Here is a 17,042-nt window from a genome sequence, read left to right as displayed (position 1 = left end):
ACAGAGGGAAGGATGATGCTTGTCTGTCTGACCCACTGGGGTGAGTCTAGACTGGTTCTGCCATTTTCCCTGGACTCCAAATGCTACCCCAGAGCAAGGGGGCCACCTGGAAGACACTGACGATCCTAGATCTGAGTAGACGTTGGTTCTGGTCTCGTCATCAGGGCAGGGGCTGCTGGGAGCACAGTCCACGTCATCCCCCTCTCCGTAGTCTTCGAACTGTTCCTCGTTGCTGATGAGAGAGGCGGTGGAGTGAGTGGAAAGGTCTGATGTGGTCATGGATGGAGTGAGGACCAGGGACCTGAGGGCCATAAGCACCCAGTTAGTGAAGGGCAGAGAGCAGCCTGGCCCTATACACAGCGGGAGCCTGGCCAAGTCTAGATCTTTGGACCTTGAGGACCTCATCCTAAGGGGAACATCCACATGTTCCAGAAATTTCCACCATAAGAAATAACAAAATACTGGTTATTACTTGATGATTAAGTAACAAATAGATTAAAATTGCACTATAATTATAGTTAGAGTAATAGAATTTGTACCAGTGATTCAAATTATTAAATTATAGAGTATCAAATGATTGTTGAAAGGCTTATGCAAATATTGGCAAGAAGGTAGAGAAATAAGTATCAATGATAAGTTAGATACAAGCTTTGAAACTTAGTAATTAATAAAATTATTTATTTTGAGACAGGGTTTTACTATGCTGGCAATGATGGTGCAAGCCTTTAATTTTAGCACTCAGGAGACAGAGGAAGTAGATCTTTAAAAATTTAAGACCAGCCTGGTCTACATAGAGCATTCCAGGCAAGCCAGGGCTACACAGTAACCCCTTGTCTTAAAAAAAAAAAAAAAAAAGAAAAAGAAAGAAAGAAAGAAAGAAAGAAAGAAAGAAAGAAAGAAAAGTAGGGCTGGAGAGATAGCTCAATGGTCAAGAGCACTGACTGCTCTTCCAGAGGTCCTCAGTTCAATTCCCAGCAACGACATGGTGGCACACAGCCATCTATAATGAGGTCTGGTGCGCCCTTCTGGTGTGCAGGCATACATGGAAGGAATGCTGTATACATAATAAATAAATAAATAAATCTTTTAAAAAAAAAAGAAAAGTAGAAAATACAAGCAGCAACATGGTAAACGGGCTTGGGTAAGGGTGCTGGCTGCGCAACAGCCCATGTGCGGACTCAGGGGAAAGCAGAGTCTCTGCTTCGTTGATTCTGCTGCCTCTTCCAGGCCAGCTGGCTTGCTCGATGCTCCTGACTTTCTGAAGGAGCACTGCGGTTACAGATGCCCACCGCGGTTACAGTTGCTCACTGCCGTTACAGATGCGCATCGGGGTTACAGATGCTCACGGCTTTGTATACTAGTTCTGTACTCGGGTCATCCGGCAAGCACCTTCACCCACTGAGTCAGCTCTCTGGCCCACATTATCTTTATCACAACAAGCAACAATGAGCTACCAGATGAGAATCAGCCCCCCATTTATAAGGGGCATTTCTAGCCCAAAGATTCCTACTTCTAAAGAATATCTGTCAAAGACGCCAGACTCGAGGGCAATGGTCCTCAGCCTTCCTAATCTGTGGCCCTTTAATACAGTTCCTCATGTTTTGGTGACCCCAACCGTAAAATTATTTTCATTATTACTTCATAACTGTAATTTTGTTACTGTTATGAATTATAATGTAAATATCTGATATGTAAGGCACCTGATATGTGACCCCTGTCAAAGGGTCATTTGACAACCCAGGGGTAGCAACCACAGATTGGGAACCACTGCTCTGGGACCTCTCATGGGTAACCCATATGATTTCGGGAAGCTTGGTTGGCTGGGGCTATCTACAAGCTGAGAGCAAAGAGAGGCTCAGCCCAGAGCCTGCCTGAGTTCGTCTTCCAGTCACAGTAAACACTCTCCTCACCCACAGATCATGACTTCCCAAGCTCAGGATCAGTGTTAGTTCCCAAAGTTTGGCTCCAAGGAACCCCGGCTTCTGTTTAAGGATCACAGCACTAAAGACAGGGTATTAAGGATTAAGTCCTTAGTTCCAACCTGCATTTTATTTATTTACAATTTGTCTCCCCTTGGGGTCCTCTGTATCTCAGGCTGAATGGCACACAATGCTCTCTTTCCCCAATAAATGTTGGTAAAACTTCAGCAGGGCTAGGGAGATGGCAACAGGTAAGAGAACATATTGCTCTTAAGAGGAGCTAATTTCAGGCCCCAGCATTCGAAAATGCCCCCCTATAGACTCACAGACGCCCTCTTTGGGCCTCTATTTATCCAACATACACACACAGAAAAAATAAAATAAAATCTTTTTTTTTTTTTTTTTGATTTTTCAAGGCAGGATTTCTCTGTAGCTTTGGAGCCTGTCCTGGAACTTGTCCTGAAACTCTTTTTTTTTTTTTTTTTTTTTTTTGGTTTTTCGAGACAGGGTTTCTCTGTGGTTTTGGAGCCTGTCCTGGAACTAGCTCTTGTAGACCAGGCTGGCCTCGAACTCACAGAGATCCGCCTGCCTCTGCCTCCCGAGTGCTGGGATTAAAGGCGTGCGCCACCACCGCCCCGCGTCCTGAAACTCTTGTAGACCAGGCTGACCTTGAACTCACAGAGATCTACCTACCTCTGCCTCCCAAGTACTGGGATTAAAGGCATGTGCCACCACTGCCCAGTCTAATAAAATACTCTTAAACACACACAACTCAGGCTAGAGATGGCTCAGTGGTTAAGGGCACTTGTTGATCTTGCAGGGAACTCGGGTTTGGCAGTTCACAACCAACTGTAACTCATGCTCTCTTTTGCCATCTGTGGGCAACAGGCACACATGTGGTTGGTGCACATATATACATGGAGGCAAACATATATACAAAAATAAATCTAAAAATAGATTGGGTATGGTGGTGGTACACACCTTTAATCCCAGCACTTGAGAGACAGAGGCAGCCAGATCCTTGAACTCAAGGCCAGCCTGTTCTACAAAGTGAGTTTCAGGGCTACACGGAGAAACCCTGTCTTGAAAAAACCAAAAAAATAAAATGAAATAAATTTAAAAATAACTAGCTAACTCTTTAAAAATTAAAAACAAAACAACAACAACAACAACAACAAAAGCCCCATAAACTCTTGGTCCCCAGCCCTGGTGATTAGTCACAGGAAACAAAAGGACCATCCACTGGCAAGTGATGGCTACCAGACCTGTGGCGATTCCTGAACCTCTGTTCCTGTGTCACCCTCTTCAGGACCCTCTGCATAGACAGTCCTCTCCAAAGGGCCCTTAATAGTATCCTGACTCTGAAAACCATGCAAGAACAAGGAGCTTGGGATTGACAAAAGCACAGGTGCTTCAGTTATGGAAGCTAACCTTTTTAAATGAGGTTTGAGACGATTAAAAGTTGGCAATTTGTCCAGCAGTGGTGGTGCACACCTTTAATCCCAACAGTCAGGAGGCACAGGCAGGAAGGAGGACCTCTTGAGTTTGAGACCAACCTGGTCTCAGAGTGAGTTACAGGACAGCCAGGACTACACAGAGAAATCCTGTCTTGAAAAACCAAACCAAACCAAATCAAAAGTTGGCAATTTCATGTGGCTCAAAGCCACTGCTAGAGCTCCTTGCTTGCTCCCCTTCTCCCCTTCCTCCCTCCCACCTCCTCAAAGAGATTCCTTTCTGCTGACACCAAATTGAACATCGGCACTGCTCTCTGCCAAGAAGCTAGGCAAGTGTCCACCATCTCCTCTTCCCAGTGCTGGGGCTTGGACTGAAGGCTTTGGCAATGCAAGACAATTGCTCTACCAGAGAGTTACAGATATAGACCAGTCCACTCAGACCTTACTACTGTTTTAAAACACTTCTGATGAAAGCATATCATCAGTGTTGAAATACAGACTATGGACAGTAACTTAAATGATAAACCACCCACCTCCCAGAAATCACCACTGCTCAGTTTCTAAGATCATTTTCTCAGGCATATCCTATGACATCTTTTTAAAACAGTGCTGGAATCATATGATAAGTTAGGTGCTCTTCTCTACCACTAAGCTACACCCCTGGCCCTAACCTGCTTTTTGAAACTAAACGAGTTCATACACCCCACATCACTGAGCAACCATTAGAAGTAGAGTTCTGAGAGCCACACGTGGTGATGCTCACCTTTAATTCCAGAAGACAGAGGCAGGCAGATCTCTGTGTGTTCAAGGCCAGCTTGGTCTACACGGCAAGTTCTAAGGCCATCAGGGATACATGCTGAGACCTTGTCTCCAACTCCCTGGCCCCGCCAAAGAAAGCTAACGTTTGTACAGTGGCCTGCAATTCTAGAATCATCCCTACTATCCAGAAACCTGGGGCAGTAACAACTTTGGTGCCACCTTGACAAGGTGTGCCATGTACTTGCTGGAGAGCCTTCCAAGAACCACACTTCTGGCCCTGGGGTCACATGCCGTTCTGCTCACTCACTTGTCCTCTGGCAGGAACAGACCTCCCAGCTCAGGCTCCTTCTCATCGCCAGGGCTCCTGCCAGAACCCTCCAGGCCCTGGCTGCTCTCCATGGGGGTGTCCATTTCTAACTCCTGGGGTCCCTCAGGTAGGGCCAGTGCCATTGCTTCCTCCTCGTCTTCCTGGAAGAAGCCGGGTTCCCTGGGGAGGAGCTCGCCATCAGCAAACGTAGAGCTAGAGATGTCACTGGCCTGGCAAACACAGAAGGACAGAATGAGAGAGGTTGGCTCCCTGGGACCCAATACTCATTGGTCCATAAGGATATCTGCAGGGACCGGGAGGCAGGAGGGCCAAGAACTGGAGCGGCTAGATATAAGGATGTCTGGTTAGCCGTGAGGGTCTCTCCTGGCAGCTGACTCCTGAGAGTACAGTAAGGGGCTTGTCTCCCAGGCAGAGCCCCCATCACAGCCTGCACAGGAAGCCACGTGCCTTCGTGAAGGCTTCGTGGTGATCCACACTGTGGGTAGTCCCACCCTAGTCAGCTGTCAGGGACAACCCTGACCTCTCAGGAGGAACCTGAGGCAAGACAGTGCAGAGAAATCTAGGTGCCCCCTCCAAGACCCTGCACAGCCGGAGAACCTCAGCACCTCTTCTGTAAACCAAGATGGCCATGGGATTTCATGTAGGCCTTCAAGCCCAGCACGCGGAAGGAAGAAGAAAGATCTGTTCTCTGTGAGTTTGAGGTCAGCCTGGTCCACACAGTGAGTTCTAGGCCAGCCAAAGCTATACAGTGAGTGTAGAATAAAAAATCTGAACTCACTTCTGGGTTTGGAGACCCACCAATCCCTGAGCTTGAAATCCCACCAACCCTTGAGCTCCCTGCAAGCTCAGGACTTGAAATCCCATCAATCCCCACCCTGAAATCTCCACCCTGGAAAACTGTCCCCCAAAAAAACTATATAAGCCTGCCTCCCACTTAGTTCTTGCTGAGCAGAGACCAGAGACACCCTCTTGTGTCTTCCCAATAAATCTCTTGTGTGAGGTTTGCTGTGCAGTGTGACTTTGTGGTGGTCCTTGGTTCCCGACTGCCAGGATACCTCTCCCCTCAGAACTGCAACATTTACAGTGAGGTCCTGTCTCAAAAAGCAAGCAAACGAATGGCAATGGACCCTTACGGGACCTCTGCGTCCACTATTCCCTGTTTGCCTGTGGCACACAGTGGGCACTCCCAGCACTTGGAAGAAAAGGCAGAAGGATTGCTGTAAGTTTGAAGTTGGCATAACCTACATACTGAGTCCTAGGCCGGACAGGACTTTATGGTGATATCATGTTTCACAAGAAAGAAAATGGTAACAATTTCTGTTACTTATTTTTTGCCAGAAGCCATGTTGCCAGCAGTTGTATAGCAGATATACACTCCATCTCCCAAGTAACCTTTTTAAATCAGAAAGTAAACAACTCAAAACAGTTTCAGGAACTCCCTGAAACTGACCAGATTCTTTAGGCCCCTGCCTCCCAAAACAGCTGGCAGACAAACCAAGCTCCAACAAGTAGAGACCAGTCAAGCAGCCTGAAAGAAACAGAGACAATGGAGCTGCCTGGAAGAGGCTTAGGCCGACCAAGGCCCCGGAAAGGACACTGTCCACCCTACTGAGCTGCCTGTAGGCTGTGCAGTGCGCTCCAGGTTCCCAGATTTTGTGGGGGGATTTTGGTGATACTCCTGTAAGTAACCCCAATAAAACTCGTTGGTTCACTAGATGGACTTTGCTGGCATCTGTCACGGGCCCCCTATCTAGAGTGAGTAGACAGAGCAGTCTGTCACACACCAGCCACAAGCTCCCACTTCTGGGTCTGAGATGGTCGGGCCAATGCCTAGAATACACTTTACAGGCTGCTAATATACAGCAAGATTTGTCTGCACCCCTTACTGACATCACCTTAGAGAAGAGTTCAGGCTGAGCTTCCTTACCTAAACTTGAGGGGCAGCCTCAGGAAACCATCTCCTGGCTTCTGAGTAGGTGGGCACTCCCTGGGGCTCTGTTTCTACCTGTCCTGCCATACGCTCTATGTCTAGGGCTGACGGAGAACTCTACTAAAAACGTTTCCCTCGTACACCAGGGCTACCAGGGGGGCAGAGGCAGAGCCTTGAAAGTCTTGAAAAATGCCCACAAGAAAACAAGACACTACAGGAAGCCACTTGGAGACAGGCTGAGCCTATCTCGAGAAGACCTGGGGGCTACGAAGAGAAGGTGATTAACAAACTTGGTTCCTACCTGTGCCAAAACTCAGCTGAACACAGATGAAATCAGTGCCGGGCAATCCCGTTGGTAAAGATCAAGGGATGTTCGCAGGTCTTTCCCACCCACGCATTACTGATCCATCGCACATGGCTCCTAACTCATCAAAGCCCTCTCTCAGCACGCACAAGCCCACCCCCAAACAGTGGAGACCAATGCACTAGAGCATCCGTAGTACGCCAGAGCCCGGGCGGATTTGTGCTGTCCTACTTTTGCTTGGGACAGCTCTCCGGGGCGGCTGTCTAGTCCCGTTTTACTGATGGAGACATGGGAGTTCAAAGAGTAGCCTGCCAGAGATCTCTGTCTGGTAGAGTGGGCAGAGGGCCCGGGCTGCTTCTGGCAGCCACACAGTTTCCTTTATCACTGCTGCCTTCACACTCCACTGGCTTTCAGATCTGGGTGTGACAGGAGGGTGAGTCACTCTCTAGGAACTAGATGCTACCGACGATGCCTGGGGCCCCTCCTAAGGCGACATTCCGCGTTTCCACGTGCACACAGCCGCCCCCCACGGGAGAGGCTGCTTAGCACAAGGACAGCCATGGGGTAAGAGGAGGCGGCCATACCCCAAGGGGGCAGCATGGGTACTCTATGCTATTGCCCGCTACGAGGACCTGTAAAGTCCACCTGACAGGTAGGCAGTCGAGGTGAGCACGTGACAATTGCCAGGAATGCCACTTGTCCAGCCACAGGTCGCACCTGACCTTCACCTCAGTCCCAGGCCACCCCTTCCACACCCTTTCTAGCTGACAGGCTTCACCTGGGAACCTAGGTGTCCTGTCTCACTGAGCCCAAGGCACACTGGTGCTCACCCAGCATCCCGTCCCAGGGCAGCATTGTGACCAACACTCCAGCAAGCCACACTAGCTCCTGACAGGGCGGGAAAAGTGGTCTCAACGGGACTATCTCGTCACAGGACAGAAGAAATGCCCCAAACATCCCTCATGCCCCAAGACCAGACCACCCTCCTTCTGGGCAGACTTTTGAGGGGAGCACACATCTGCCTGCCCATCACCTCTCACCAAGCGCTCTGTCTCATAGCAGCCCTGCAAGGGTGGCATGAGGGATATAGGACACGCATGCCCGTTCCTGTCTCATCTAATGCCAGAGAAAGACGAGGTTCAAGGAGGCAGGTGGCTGCTGAAGCGGCCCAGCTTACAAAGGGCCCTGCTCAGATCTGAAGCCAAGGCTTGGCAGTGCCAAGTCTGGAGTTCCATCAGCCGCCTAGCTCTGTGTCCACAGGTGTATGCCCACACACCCACTCAACAACATTTCCTTTAAAATTAACGTCTCCCTTTATTAACACCCTCTTTTCATTCAGCCCACAATTGCTTGCCTAAGGCAAGTAGAAACTTTAATTACAGCTTCAAATCCAATTCTTGCAGCTTCCCCCCAAATTAAAGTAATAGAAAGCAGTAAGGAAAGAGACCAAACAGGATGGGGCTGGTCCAGGTCTGTCCCTAAGCAGACCCTCCTCGCCAGGCAGACCAGGCCCCTGGGAAGGGTGAGAAAGTGCTGGGCCAGAAGCTCCCACCTCGAACACCTGAAGGAAGGGAAGCAGTTCTGGGAGGCAGAGAAGAGGCCTCTGACCCCCAACCTGTGTCCCTTCTCTCAGGCAGGGAGAACAAGACACAGGAACCCACCTGAGTCAGTAATACTCCTTTAGGATTATTAAGTTGCACAGGGAAGGGACACTCTCCCTGGCAAGACCACCCTCACAGGTTCCTGGGGGACTGGGGGACATGGGATTTCAGAGGCTCTGCACCACCCTCCAGCTATGCTTACTCAGGCCAGGGCCCCAAAGAGAAACCTGTTCCGTGCGACTCAGGCAGAGGCGGCCTTGCTTGTATTGGAGAGCTTTGGGGACTATGTAGGAGCTGAGGACAAATTGCCTGGGGGATGCTATGGAAATTCTACTCAGGCTGATGCAAGATGTGGGTCTCGGTCCTGAACTAATCAAGGCTGGTTTTAGCAGCCCCCAGGTGGCCAGAGTCTCTCCTGAAAGTACTCTCTCTGGTGAGACAGAAGACAACGCTGTCATCTTCCCACCTGATCACCACACTGGCTGGAGACCCAGAAAGCAGACATCCTCACCCTGCATCCCCTATGGTGCCCAGGACCTGCCCAGAGGGCTGGCAGGGCAGGACATAGGCATCCCAGAGTTTACGGTTCTGAGACTCTAGTTTCCAGAACTCTCCTTTCTTGTCCTGATCACCAATATGTAGGGGGAGAGAGACAGACAGATTGACAGACAAATACTACACAAGAGCATCCAGTCATCATACTGCCCCAGCAGCCAGTTCAGGTCCCCAAGCCTGGGGCTTATGCAGCCTCCTCAGAGTCTGTACGGAAAGGTTGTCTGGTCTTTAAGAAGCTTCAGGAGGGCAGGGTCCTCAGCAGGCAATGTGGCTCTGTCTGTGGCCCTATCGTTTCCCAGGGCTCTGTCCCTGAGGACAAAGAGGTGACTTTAAGCACAGAGTTTGTGTCCTTCTAGGCCATAGGGACAACACCATGGCTTGTTTGTGTCCAAACAATCTCAGGGAACCCTTCTTTCCCAGCCTCGGAGTCAGAGGCGGATGGAAGAGAAAGCAGATGCAGTATGCCGCTGGGTAAGCAAGCCCTGGGGAACCCGTGTGGCGGGACCAGTGGAGAGCACAGCTCTGGAGCCTGGCAAATCAGTCCTAGTAGATCATCTCTATGTGTCCCTGGGATTTCCCCTAGGAACAGGGACTGTCATTTCTGCCCGAGAGACTATATGGCAGTCAGCAGCTGTGGAAGGCTCTATATTCAGAGCCTAGATTGTCCCACCCGCCATGGGTCCTTGGCTGGTCAGCTAGCAAGATCCTGAGAGATATACTTGTTTGGGCCCAGGGGCTAATCTAAGGGCAGGGAATGCTGGAGACAGTACTAAACCCAAGCCCAGGGAAACAGAACCCAGCCGGCTGCACCCCCCCCCCACCTCACCACCCCAAGTGTCTCCACCTCCACTTTTCCACTTTGTCCTCATCTGGGGCTGGACGGAACTGGTCCCAGCTGGAAGGTGTTGCCAGCAGGCACACAGCCTGCCCGTGGAGCCCTCTCCAGTCTCAAGAGCTGTGTTCACCCATCAGTAGGCCCCACAGCCACCCCTTCCTCTGTAGGGAGCTGGAAAGGGCTGAATTCAAGGGCTGTTGAAAAGACCAAGTATCAGTACACGTGGGGGGCCCTCAGAGAGGCTTACAAAGGTCCACTGTCCCTGCCGTGCGGCCAGGAGGTATACAGGACCCAAACTAAACAGTTTCCTTTGGTCTTCACTCTCAGCAACCTCACGGAGGAGGTGGGGGATAAAGGGGTGGAGTGAACAGTCTCAAGGTCACACACCCTAAGTTTCCTGGCAGGCAATGTACAGAGAACACTGACTGTACAGAGTGACTACCTATTTCCGTTCCCCAAAAGAGCAGAGACTGAAGCCGTGACCACAGGGAGGTCAGCATCTGAACCCCAGCAGCCGGCAGTGCAGGGGCCCATGGCAGGTGAGGATTCAGCACTTCTTGAATCAAGCCGCACGGCATCACAGGCCTATGCAATCAACAGAAGGGCATCTAAGGCCTCGTGCCGATGACTCTGGTGTGCTCACTGCCTGGTGGGGTGACTACCGGATGAGGTGTTTCATTCCTGAGCCTCGTCTCAAGCATCCGTGGTGAGTACCTGTGTGACAGGACGGCCACGGAAAATCTAATCTGGGACAGCACCTCATCTCTGAAGGACGCTGAAAGCATGACACAGAGATGGTGGGTGTTGAGGGCATGATCTAGAGTGGGTTCAAGTCACGCTTCACCACGTATGAGCACTGTGGCCTTTAGCTTACTGAGCTGCCCAGTGCTATATCGCTGGACACCCCTATCTACGCAGCTGAGCTAACCACAATATGAATTGGGTGGGTAACTGTTCTAAGCCATCAGTCTTAGAATGTATGGGAAGGGGTTGATGAATGTGAGCTATTACTGTCAGTAGGATGTTAAAGGATGATACAAAGGGGTACATCTGAGCATCCTGAATTCTATCCAGCCCCAGGGAGGACAGCTCTGGGAGGGAGGGCAGCTCTGGGAGGGAGGACAGCTCTGGGAGGGAGGGCAGCTTTGGGAGGGAGGGCAGCTCTGGGAGGCTAGGTTACTTGCCCCTGCACCCGGGCCCTCTCCAGCCCACTGCCTTGGCAGGTCTGTTGGCACAGTAGTCACACCCTGTAATAAGTGTTAAGATGAGATGCTGCCTAGGGAAGGGTGTCCAGGAGGCCCTGAGGCGCGGGCTCATCCACCCCCAGCCCTGGCAACAGGCTCCACTCAGCGGGCGGTGACTTGGAGCCAACGCGAAGCTCTGTGGGGACAGAGCTGGGTAAAAATAGCCTGGGCGGGCACATTTCAGCTTCCCTTGAAACCAGGCACTCATGGGTACACGTGGACCTCCCACTGCAGAGAAGAGGCTGTGGGTAGGCACAGGCCAAGCCTCACACTGGGGAGAAGTGCAATGGCTGCTGGGCCAGGCCAGTAATGGAATCTAGTGTACCTAGCCAGCTAATAGCCTGGAGACACGGGACAGGCCAGGGTCATTAACAGGTTTTTCCTTTGGGCAGCAGGAATCTCCTCTGAAGGGGAGCTTGTGGTACCAACACCCCGAATTCAAAGAAGGTGAGATGAGACTGCCTAGAGATACCCTCACAGCCCACTACGGCTTGGCTGCTCTCCGTACATAAAAATGGTGACCATGGTGGCTGGGAGGCAACCCTGACTGTAGCTTCCACTGTGGCTGTCAACCCTGCTGGAAGTCAGGCCCCGCTATACACAGCGACCAGATGTCACCAGTGGTGATGAGAATCTTGGTTCTTCAAAGGCCAATCAAAGGCCAAAGGTGGGGCTGAGGAGTTGGGGTTGGCATCCACGCAGAAGAGCAGAACCTTGACCGCCTCCAAGGCCCAGGGAACTCACAAGGGAGTTGGTCACGAAGTCATCTCCATCTCCGTTGCTCTGAGAGTGGCCTTATCCTGAGAGATCAAAGCTCTGTAACCCTGAGCTCCCCGCTCAGGTCAGATGTAGGTCAGACGACAGAACACACTATACCGTGGTTCCTTCCCAGATGGAATGGCAGTCAAGTTAGGGTTTGGGCCCTGGGTTCCGTGTATGTCTGCTCCTGAACCCCAAGAGAGGGTCTCACCTTAGCTCAAGACACCCCTCAGCAGGAGCACCCAGGAGTTGATCTCAGCGCAGCAACTCCAATGTTGCTGCCAACCTCACTGGGACCTGCAGTCCCAGGAGGGGGAAGTCGGCAACAATGGGCATCTCCTCATTGGTCACATGTATGGAAGGGGAGAATAGGGTGCTGGGGCAGGCTCTCTGGGAGACTTCCGTCTGGTGCTGGGCAGCGGCAGAAGAGAATTCATGCTGGGGGTTTCTCGGGCCTCCAGTGCTATTTAAATAGAGTACAGACACTCAGAACTAGCCAGCCACTGACCAAGCCACAGCCACAAATGTGGAAGTCCACAGACTCTTTCAGTCCCACGTCAACTGTCTTCCTCCCCGGTTCCACATCACTCAACTCTCACCTGCTGGCAGGAAGCGGCAGAGGATTAGAGGAGGGAGACATGCTGCAGCTCCCGGGAAAACTGAGAGACAGCAAACAGCCCAAAGCAGAGCCCAGAGATGGGCAAATTCCCCAAAGGAACAGAGGCAGGAGCGGTGCTAAGGGATCTAAAGAGCCAAGTCATTACATAAGGGCTGGAGTAAGGGGCGGCACCAAGGAGGGTCTGAGGGAGACCCAAGCGGTGCAGCTCTGGCTAAGCCAGTGCCTGAGCTGGAAACCAATCAATGCCAAACCTCTGACTGCCCACAGTCCTGTGTCTCTGACGGTGTGTGTAGGGGGGAGCGGCTACTGACCAAGTGGAGCTTAAAAGCAGTAGAACCCAGGAGGCCTCGTGTAGGTAAAGTGGAAGCCCCATGACTGAGCCATGGCCCTCACTACCATACCAAGCAAGGAAGCAGACAGGGCCATGCTAATCTCAGAAGCACTTCAAGAGGTAGGAGGCACTTAAACATGGTGTAGGATCCATTTACCAAGATGTAACCCCCCCACACATATTTATGCATCTCTTAGCAGTTTCAAAATACATACAGCAAAACTCCACAGAACCTAGAGCTGGCGATTTTAGTTTACCTCCCTCGGCGTGGATGGAACAAGCAATGGGCGGCTAGAGGGGAGAGAACATCAACTGGGTTCACACAGCGCACTTCCCAACAACTGCAGCAGAACAAAGCCAACAGAGCAGAGGCTGATGGGAAACGGGACACTTGCACAGTACCAGAGCTCCCCCCCCCCCCCGCCCACTCCTCACTGTAGGCCACAGGAAAGCACAGAAACCCCCTCGGGTCTTTGTGCAGGAGCAGGCTAGCGCTCCTTTAACATAGCCGTCAAATAGCATCATCAAGGGAAAAAGATGGGCACTGGCCCACAGCAAGAGAGTCTCAGCAAAACAGTTAATAAAATGGCTAGCATCTAATATTTACTAAATGGGGAGGAACATACCACAAATTACATGCCACTGAGGAAAAATGGACCAAAAACAAACATACTACCTTCTAGGACACAACTGGCCCTGTGGGCCACAAAAAGAAGTGGCCACGGCTCATACCTGTGACCCCGCACTCAGGAGACTAAGGAAAGGGAGCATTGTGAGACTGAGACCAGCCTGGGCTACAGAGACAGTTCCAGCCAGTCTGGGCTAGAGTGAAGCCCTGCCTAGGAAGCAGATTAAAGGGGAAGGTCCTAGAGTCAACCCCACGCAGTGTTACATCAAGTCACACAGGGGCGACATGAAACTCAGATGGGATCTGTCTCCATTAGGAGGTCTGGAAAGGTTTCCATTTCCAAGATGAAAGAGGTTAATGAAAGCATTTCTAACAACATGTTGGGTGAGCTGAAGAGATAGGGAGGAATACATGGTAAGCCCTTGTGGAGCTGATCCTAGGGCAAGACACTGCCGGCTAAGAGAGAGCCGATTGGCTGAAAATGTGGCCAGGCCTACCTTCAACAGCTTCCCAAGGGAGACAGTGGTATCGGCACCACCATCATGTCAGGCATTCCTCTTTTAGGGTGTGTTAGAAGCAAACTTTAAGGAGGGCTGGGGATGCAGCTCAGAGGTGCACCCTGTGCGGCTCCGCATGCGCCATTCAGTCTCTACACCAACAAAACAGACAGGGAACAGGAAGAGAGCTTGCCCTCAGTGTGCTCAACTGACTATGGAAAAATATAAGAGTTCTGACAAATTTTGCACCATTTAAAAATTATATAAACAGTTGGTCGTGGTGGCGCACACCTCTAGTCCCAGCACTCTGGAGGCAGAGGCAGGGGTGCTGGGAATTCAATGCAATCTCTGAGAGCCACATGGCAAGTCTGATGCCAGCCTGGGCTACATGAGACCCCACTTCAAACAAAACAAAACAAACAAAAAACAACTCAAAACAAGCAGGAGAGAAGACTGTCAAGAAATGAAATGAGGATTTGGGGTGAGGCGGAGGACCATACTAACAAGGATAAGCTTTAGAAGAGTCAATCCCTGTTGGCACCTTGGTCTTAAACACAGCTTCCAGAAGCCTGAGGAAATCTACTTCAAGTATCTAAACCACTAGGCCTGAAATACTTTGATATGACGGCCCCAGGAACCAATAGTCTTCCTCTTTGCTTCAGGAATTGCCTACCGGAATTCTCAATCAGTGGGTGTTTCCACCCAGCTCTCCACGACTACACCTACAAACAGATGCACACACACACACACACACACACACGCGCGCGCGCGCGGAAATCATAGATATTAAAAACTGATGGTGTCAAGGCTGGGTATAGTGGTGCACATCTTTAATCCCAACACTCGGGAGGCAGAGGCCAGTGATCTGAGTTTGAGGCCAGCCTGGTCTACAGAGTGAGTTCCAGAACAGTCCTGTCTCAAGAAAAACAAACAAAAAACAACAACAACGAACCCTGCCAGTGCTGTCAGACAGTGCAACAGCAGAGGTGATGTTGTCCACAACCCTGCTGGTGGGTTATAAAACAGCTGTGAACAGGGACTGGGAACAAATGCCGAGCTGGCAGGCAGCCTCAGGCCACAGGCCCTGGATGTACAGCCTCTGATCCTGGGGCGGTCACCTCTGTGGCCAGAAGGGGCCGGTAATTGAGGAAGATATTTCCAGTTTCTCCACACTAGCCATTATTTCTGGCTACTTAAAATCCAGAGCAGATTTCTTCCCTTTGTTGTGGCCACGGAGGGAGGGTGGGTCTCTACCACTCTGGGGACACGTGGGCACTCTGCTTAGCTGTGATGCCAGCCTCCTGAGGGCCTTCCTTCCCTGCTCCCACGGATGTCCAGGGTCAGTGACCATGACTATGGATGCAGCAGACTTATCTCTAAGACAAAGTCACAGGAGAGGAGGTGAAGCCACCTCCAACTCTGCCCTGGATGAGGGGTGACTGTCCCAAAACCCAGGGTCTCATACCCAAGCACCTCAATCAAACGAGTCTTTAATAAGAAGAATTCAAAGAGGATATCTGGTCTACCCCTTCCCTACTAGTTAAGTCAATGACCTTGATTTTTTTCAAAGGAGCACGAGGACTTCGGAGACAAACTCCCAGGGTTTATGAAAACAGAATTTAAATTGCTTCCACATCTGGAAACCAAAGCGGCAGCTAGCCCCAAGAATTCCAGGCATGCCAGCCACTGAGAAGCAGAGGGTCCAGGGAGGCATTTCCTGTTAACCTGGGGTTCCCTCACCCACACAGATAGAGGGGACTTGTGGAGCCAAACTGGAGAAAGTAAAACCACCCATGGCCACCCTGCTCCATGCAACATAGAAAACTCTTGCTTTCCCCGCAAAGTCTGTAAAGAGGCCTCTCTACAGAGAACCGTATTCCAAGTGCAGTTCAGGCTTCCCTCGATCAATGGCCATTTTCCCTCTTTCCGTCTACATCTATCTACCAAGTCAGGGCCACAAGCACCTAAATCTGTACTCCCTAACTTCAGATATCCCATCTAAATTATCTCCCTTGTTTGTGTTTGAGACAAGATCTTGTTGTGTATGTACACTTGGCTAGCCTGGAACACACAAAAACCTGCCTGCCTCTACCTCGTAAGTGCTGGGATGAAAGGCTCACCACTACACCTAACCCCGAGTTCTCAAAGAAAATTCTCCAAGCGCCCCAGGAAGATTCTGTTCCTACCAATCACTGTGCCTCAGGCTCTCCTGAGAAAAACTGTGGGCCAGGGCAACTCACGTGTTCTCGTCAAAGCAAAACGCACAGACTACACTGAAGCCCGCACAAGGGCTCTCCTGGCTCCTCCTGGAACAGGCAGCTATTTTGGGCTACAAATTATAGCTTTTAAAAAACGTGGCTGTTTGAAGTGAGGGCTGAGTTATTCACATGGCCCAGCGCTCCTCATTTTATCACTGTGACAGGAGAGGCACAGATTTCAGGTGAAGGTCTGGGAAGCCGTGACCAGCTTGCTGCCCTCTGCGTGGGTAGTCTCAAGAGAGGTGATGTGGAACTCCTGGAGAGGCCACTGTTGGGGAGTGTCCCTGGGTAGAGTGACACATAGCCTCCTCCCTCTGCCACAGAAACCCTCAGGCCATGAATGGCCCAATGAGTGTTCACCCATAGCAGCTGGGGAGGCTCTGCCTGGAGCAGACAAAGGAGCAGACTGATGAGAGGGCCGGCTGGAGAGCCAGCGGCTTCATGGCCCTCACCACAGGCCCCACCTAGGCCTTGTAGCCAGACCCCTCCCCTCTCATCAGCCCAGGGCTCCAAGCCCTCCTCCTGCCCGCTTCATCTGAGGTCCTTCCTGTCCTGTGGCCTCTGCTAGTGGCCTCCTAAACTCTGCCAAGTACGGGGCAGGTAAGAGGACACTAGATCTGAGTACAGCCATAGCCTGGGGCTCAAAAGGATGAAGAACCACAGGGGACACACGGGAAGCCTTCAAAGAGCCGAGCCTGCCCACCTGGCTCCTCAGATGAGCAGTCAAGCTCTTCCTCAGATGCGCCCCAAGCTCCTGTTACCCGGCCCACCCAGTACCTGGTACCGCAGTACCAGGTGTATGTATGAAAGAGGGAGCGGTGAATCCCTGACTGCGTAGAAGGTAGAGAACTTGGCTAATGGCTACTGGAACCTTAAGAGAAGGCAGGAAAGAGACTGAGAGGGGATCAAAGGAAACAAGGTTTGAAGCCACTACTTACTCTGAAAGCCTGCTCCTACCGAGGCCCTGGCAACGCGCCATATTCTGGATGTTCCAAAGACCTGACTCCCAGGACCTCAAGCA

At 51.2% G+C, this 17,042-nt stretch overlaps 1 protein-coding gene across 5 annotated transcripts in view; it reads right to left on the bottom strand.

The window, feature by feature from the left end:
- Rab11fip4 (RAB11 family interacting protein 4) overlaps positions 1-17,042 on the bottom strand; it is a 115,165-nt gene that overhangs the window by 16,920 nt on the left and 81,203 nt on the right. For 3 of the 5 annotated variants that reach the window (XM_057774572.1, XM_057774574.1, XM_057774575.1), the window contains 2 exons: positions 4,440-4,669; positions 107-301 (listed from right to left, as the gene is read on the bottom strand). In XM_057774572.1, coding sequence (XP_057630555.1) covers positions 107-301; positions 4,440-4,669 — 425 coding nt within the window. The remainder of the gene's footprint in view (positions 1-106; positions 302-4,439; positions 4,670-17,042) is intronic. The other 2 variants (XM_057774573.1, XM_057774576.1) reach the window with 2 other exon arrangements.

This window comes from Chionomys nivalis, chromosome 7 (assembly GCF_950005125.1).
Source record: "Chionomys nivalis chromosome 7, mChiNiv1.1, whole genome shotgun sequence".
Classification (NCBI taxonomy): domain Eukaryota; kingdom Metazoa; phylum Chordata; class Mammalia; order Rodentia; family Cricetidae; genus Chionomys; species Chionomys nivalis.
This window is presented reverse-complemented; position numbering and strand designations above follow the sequence as displayed.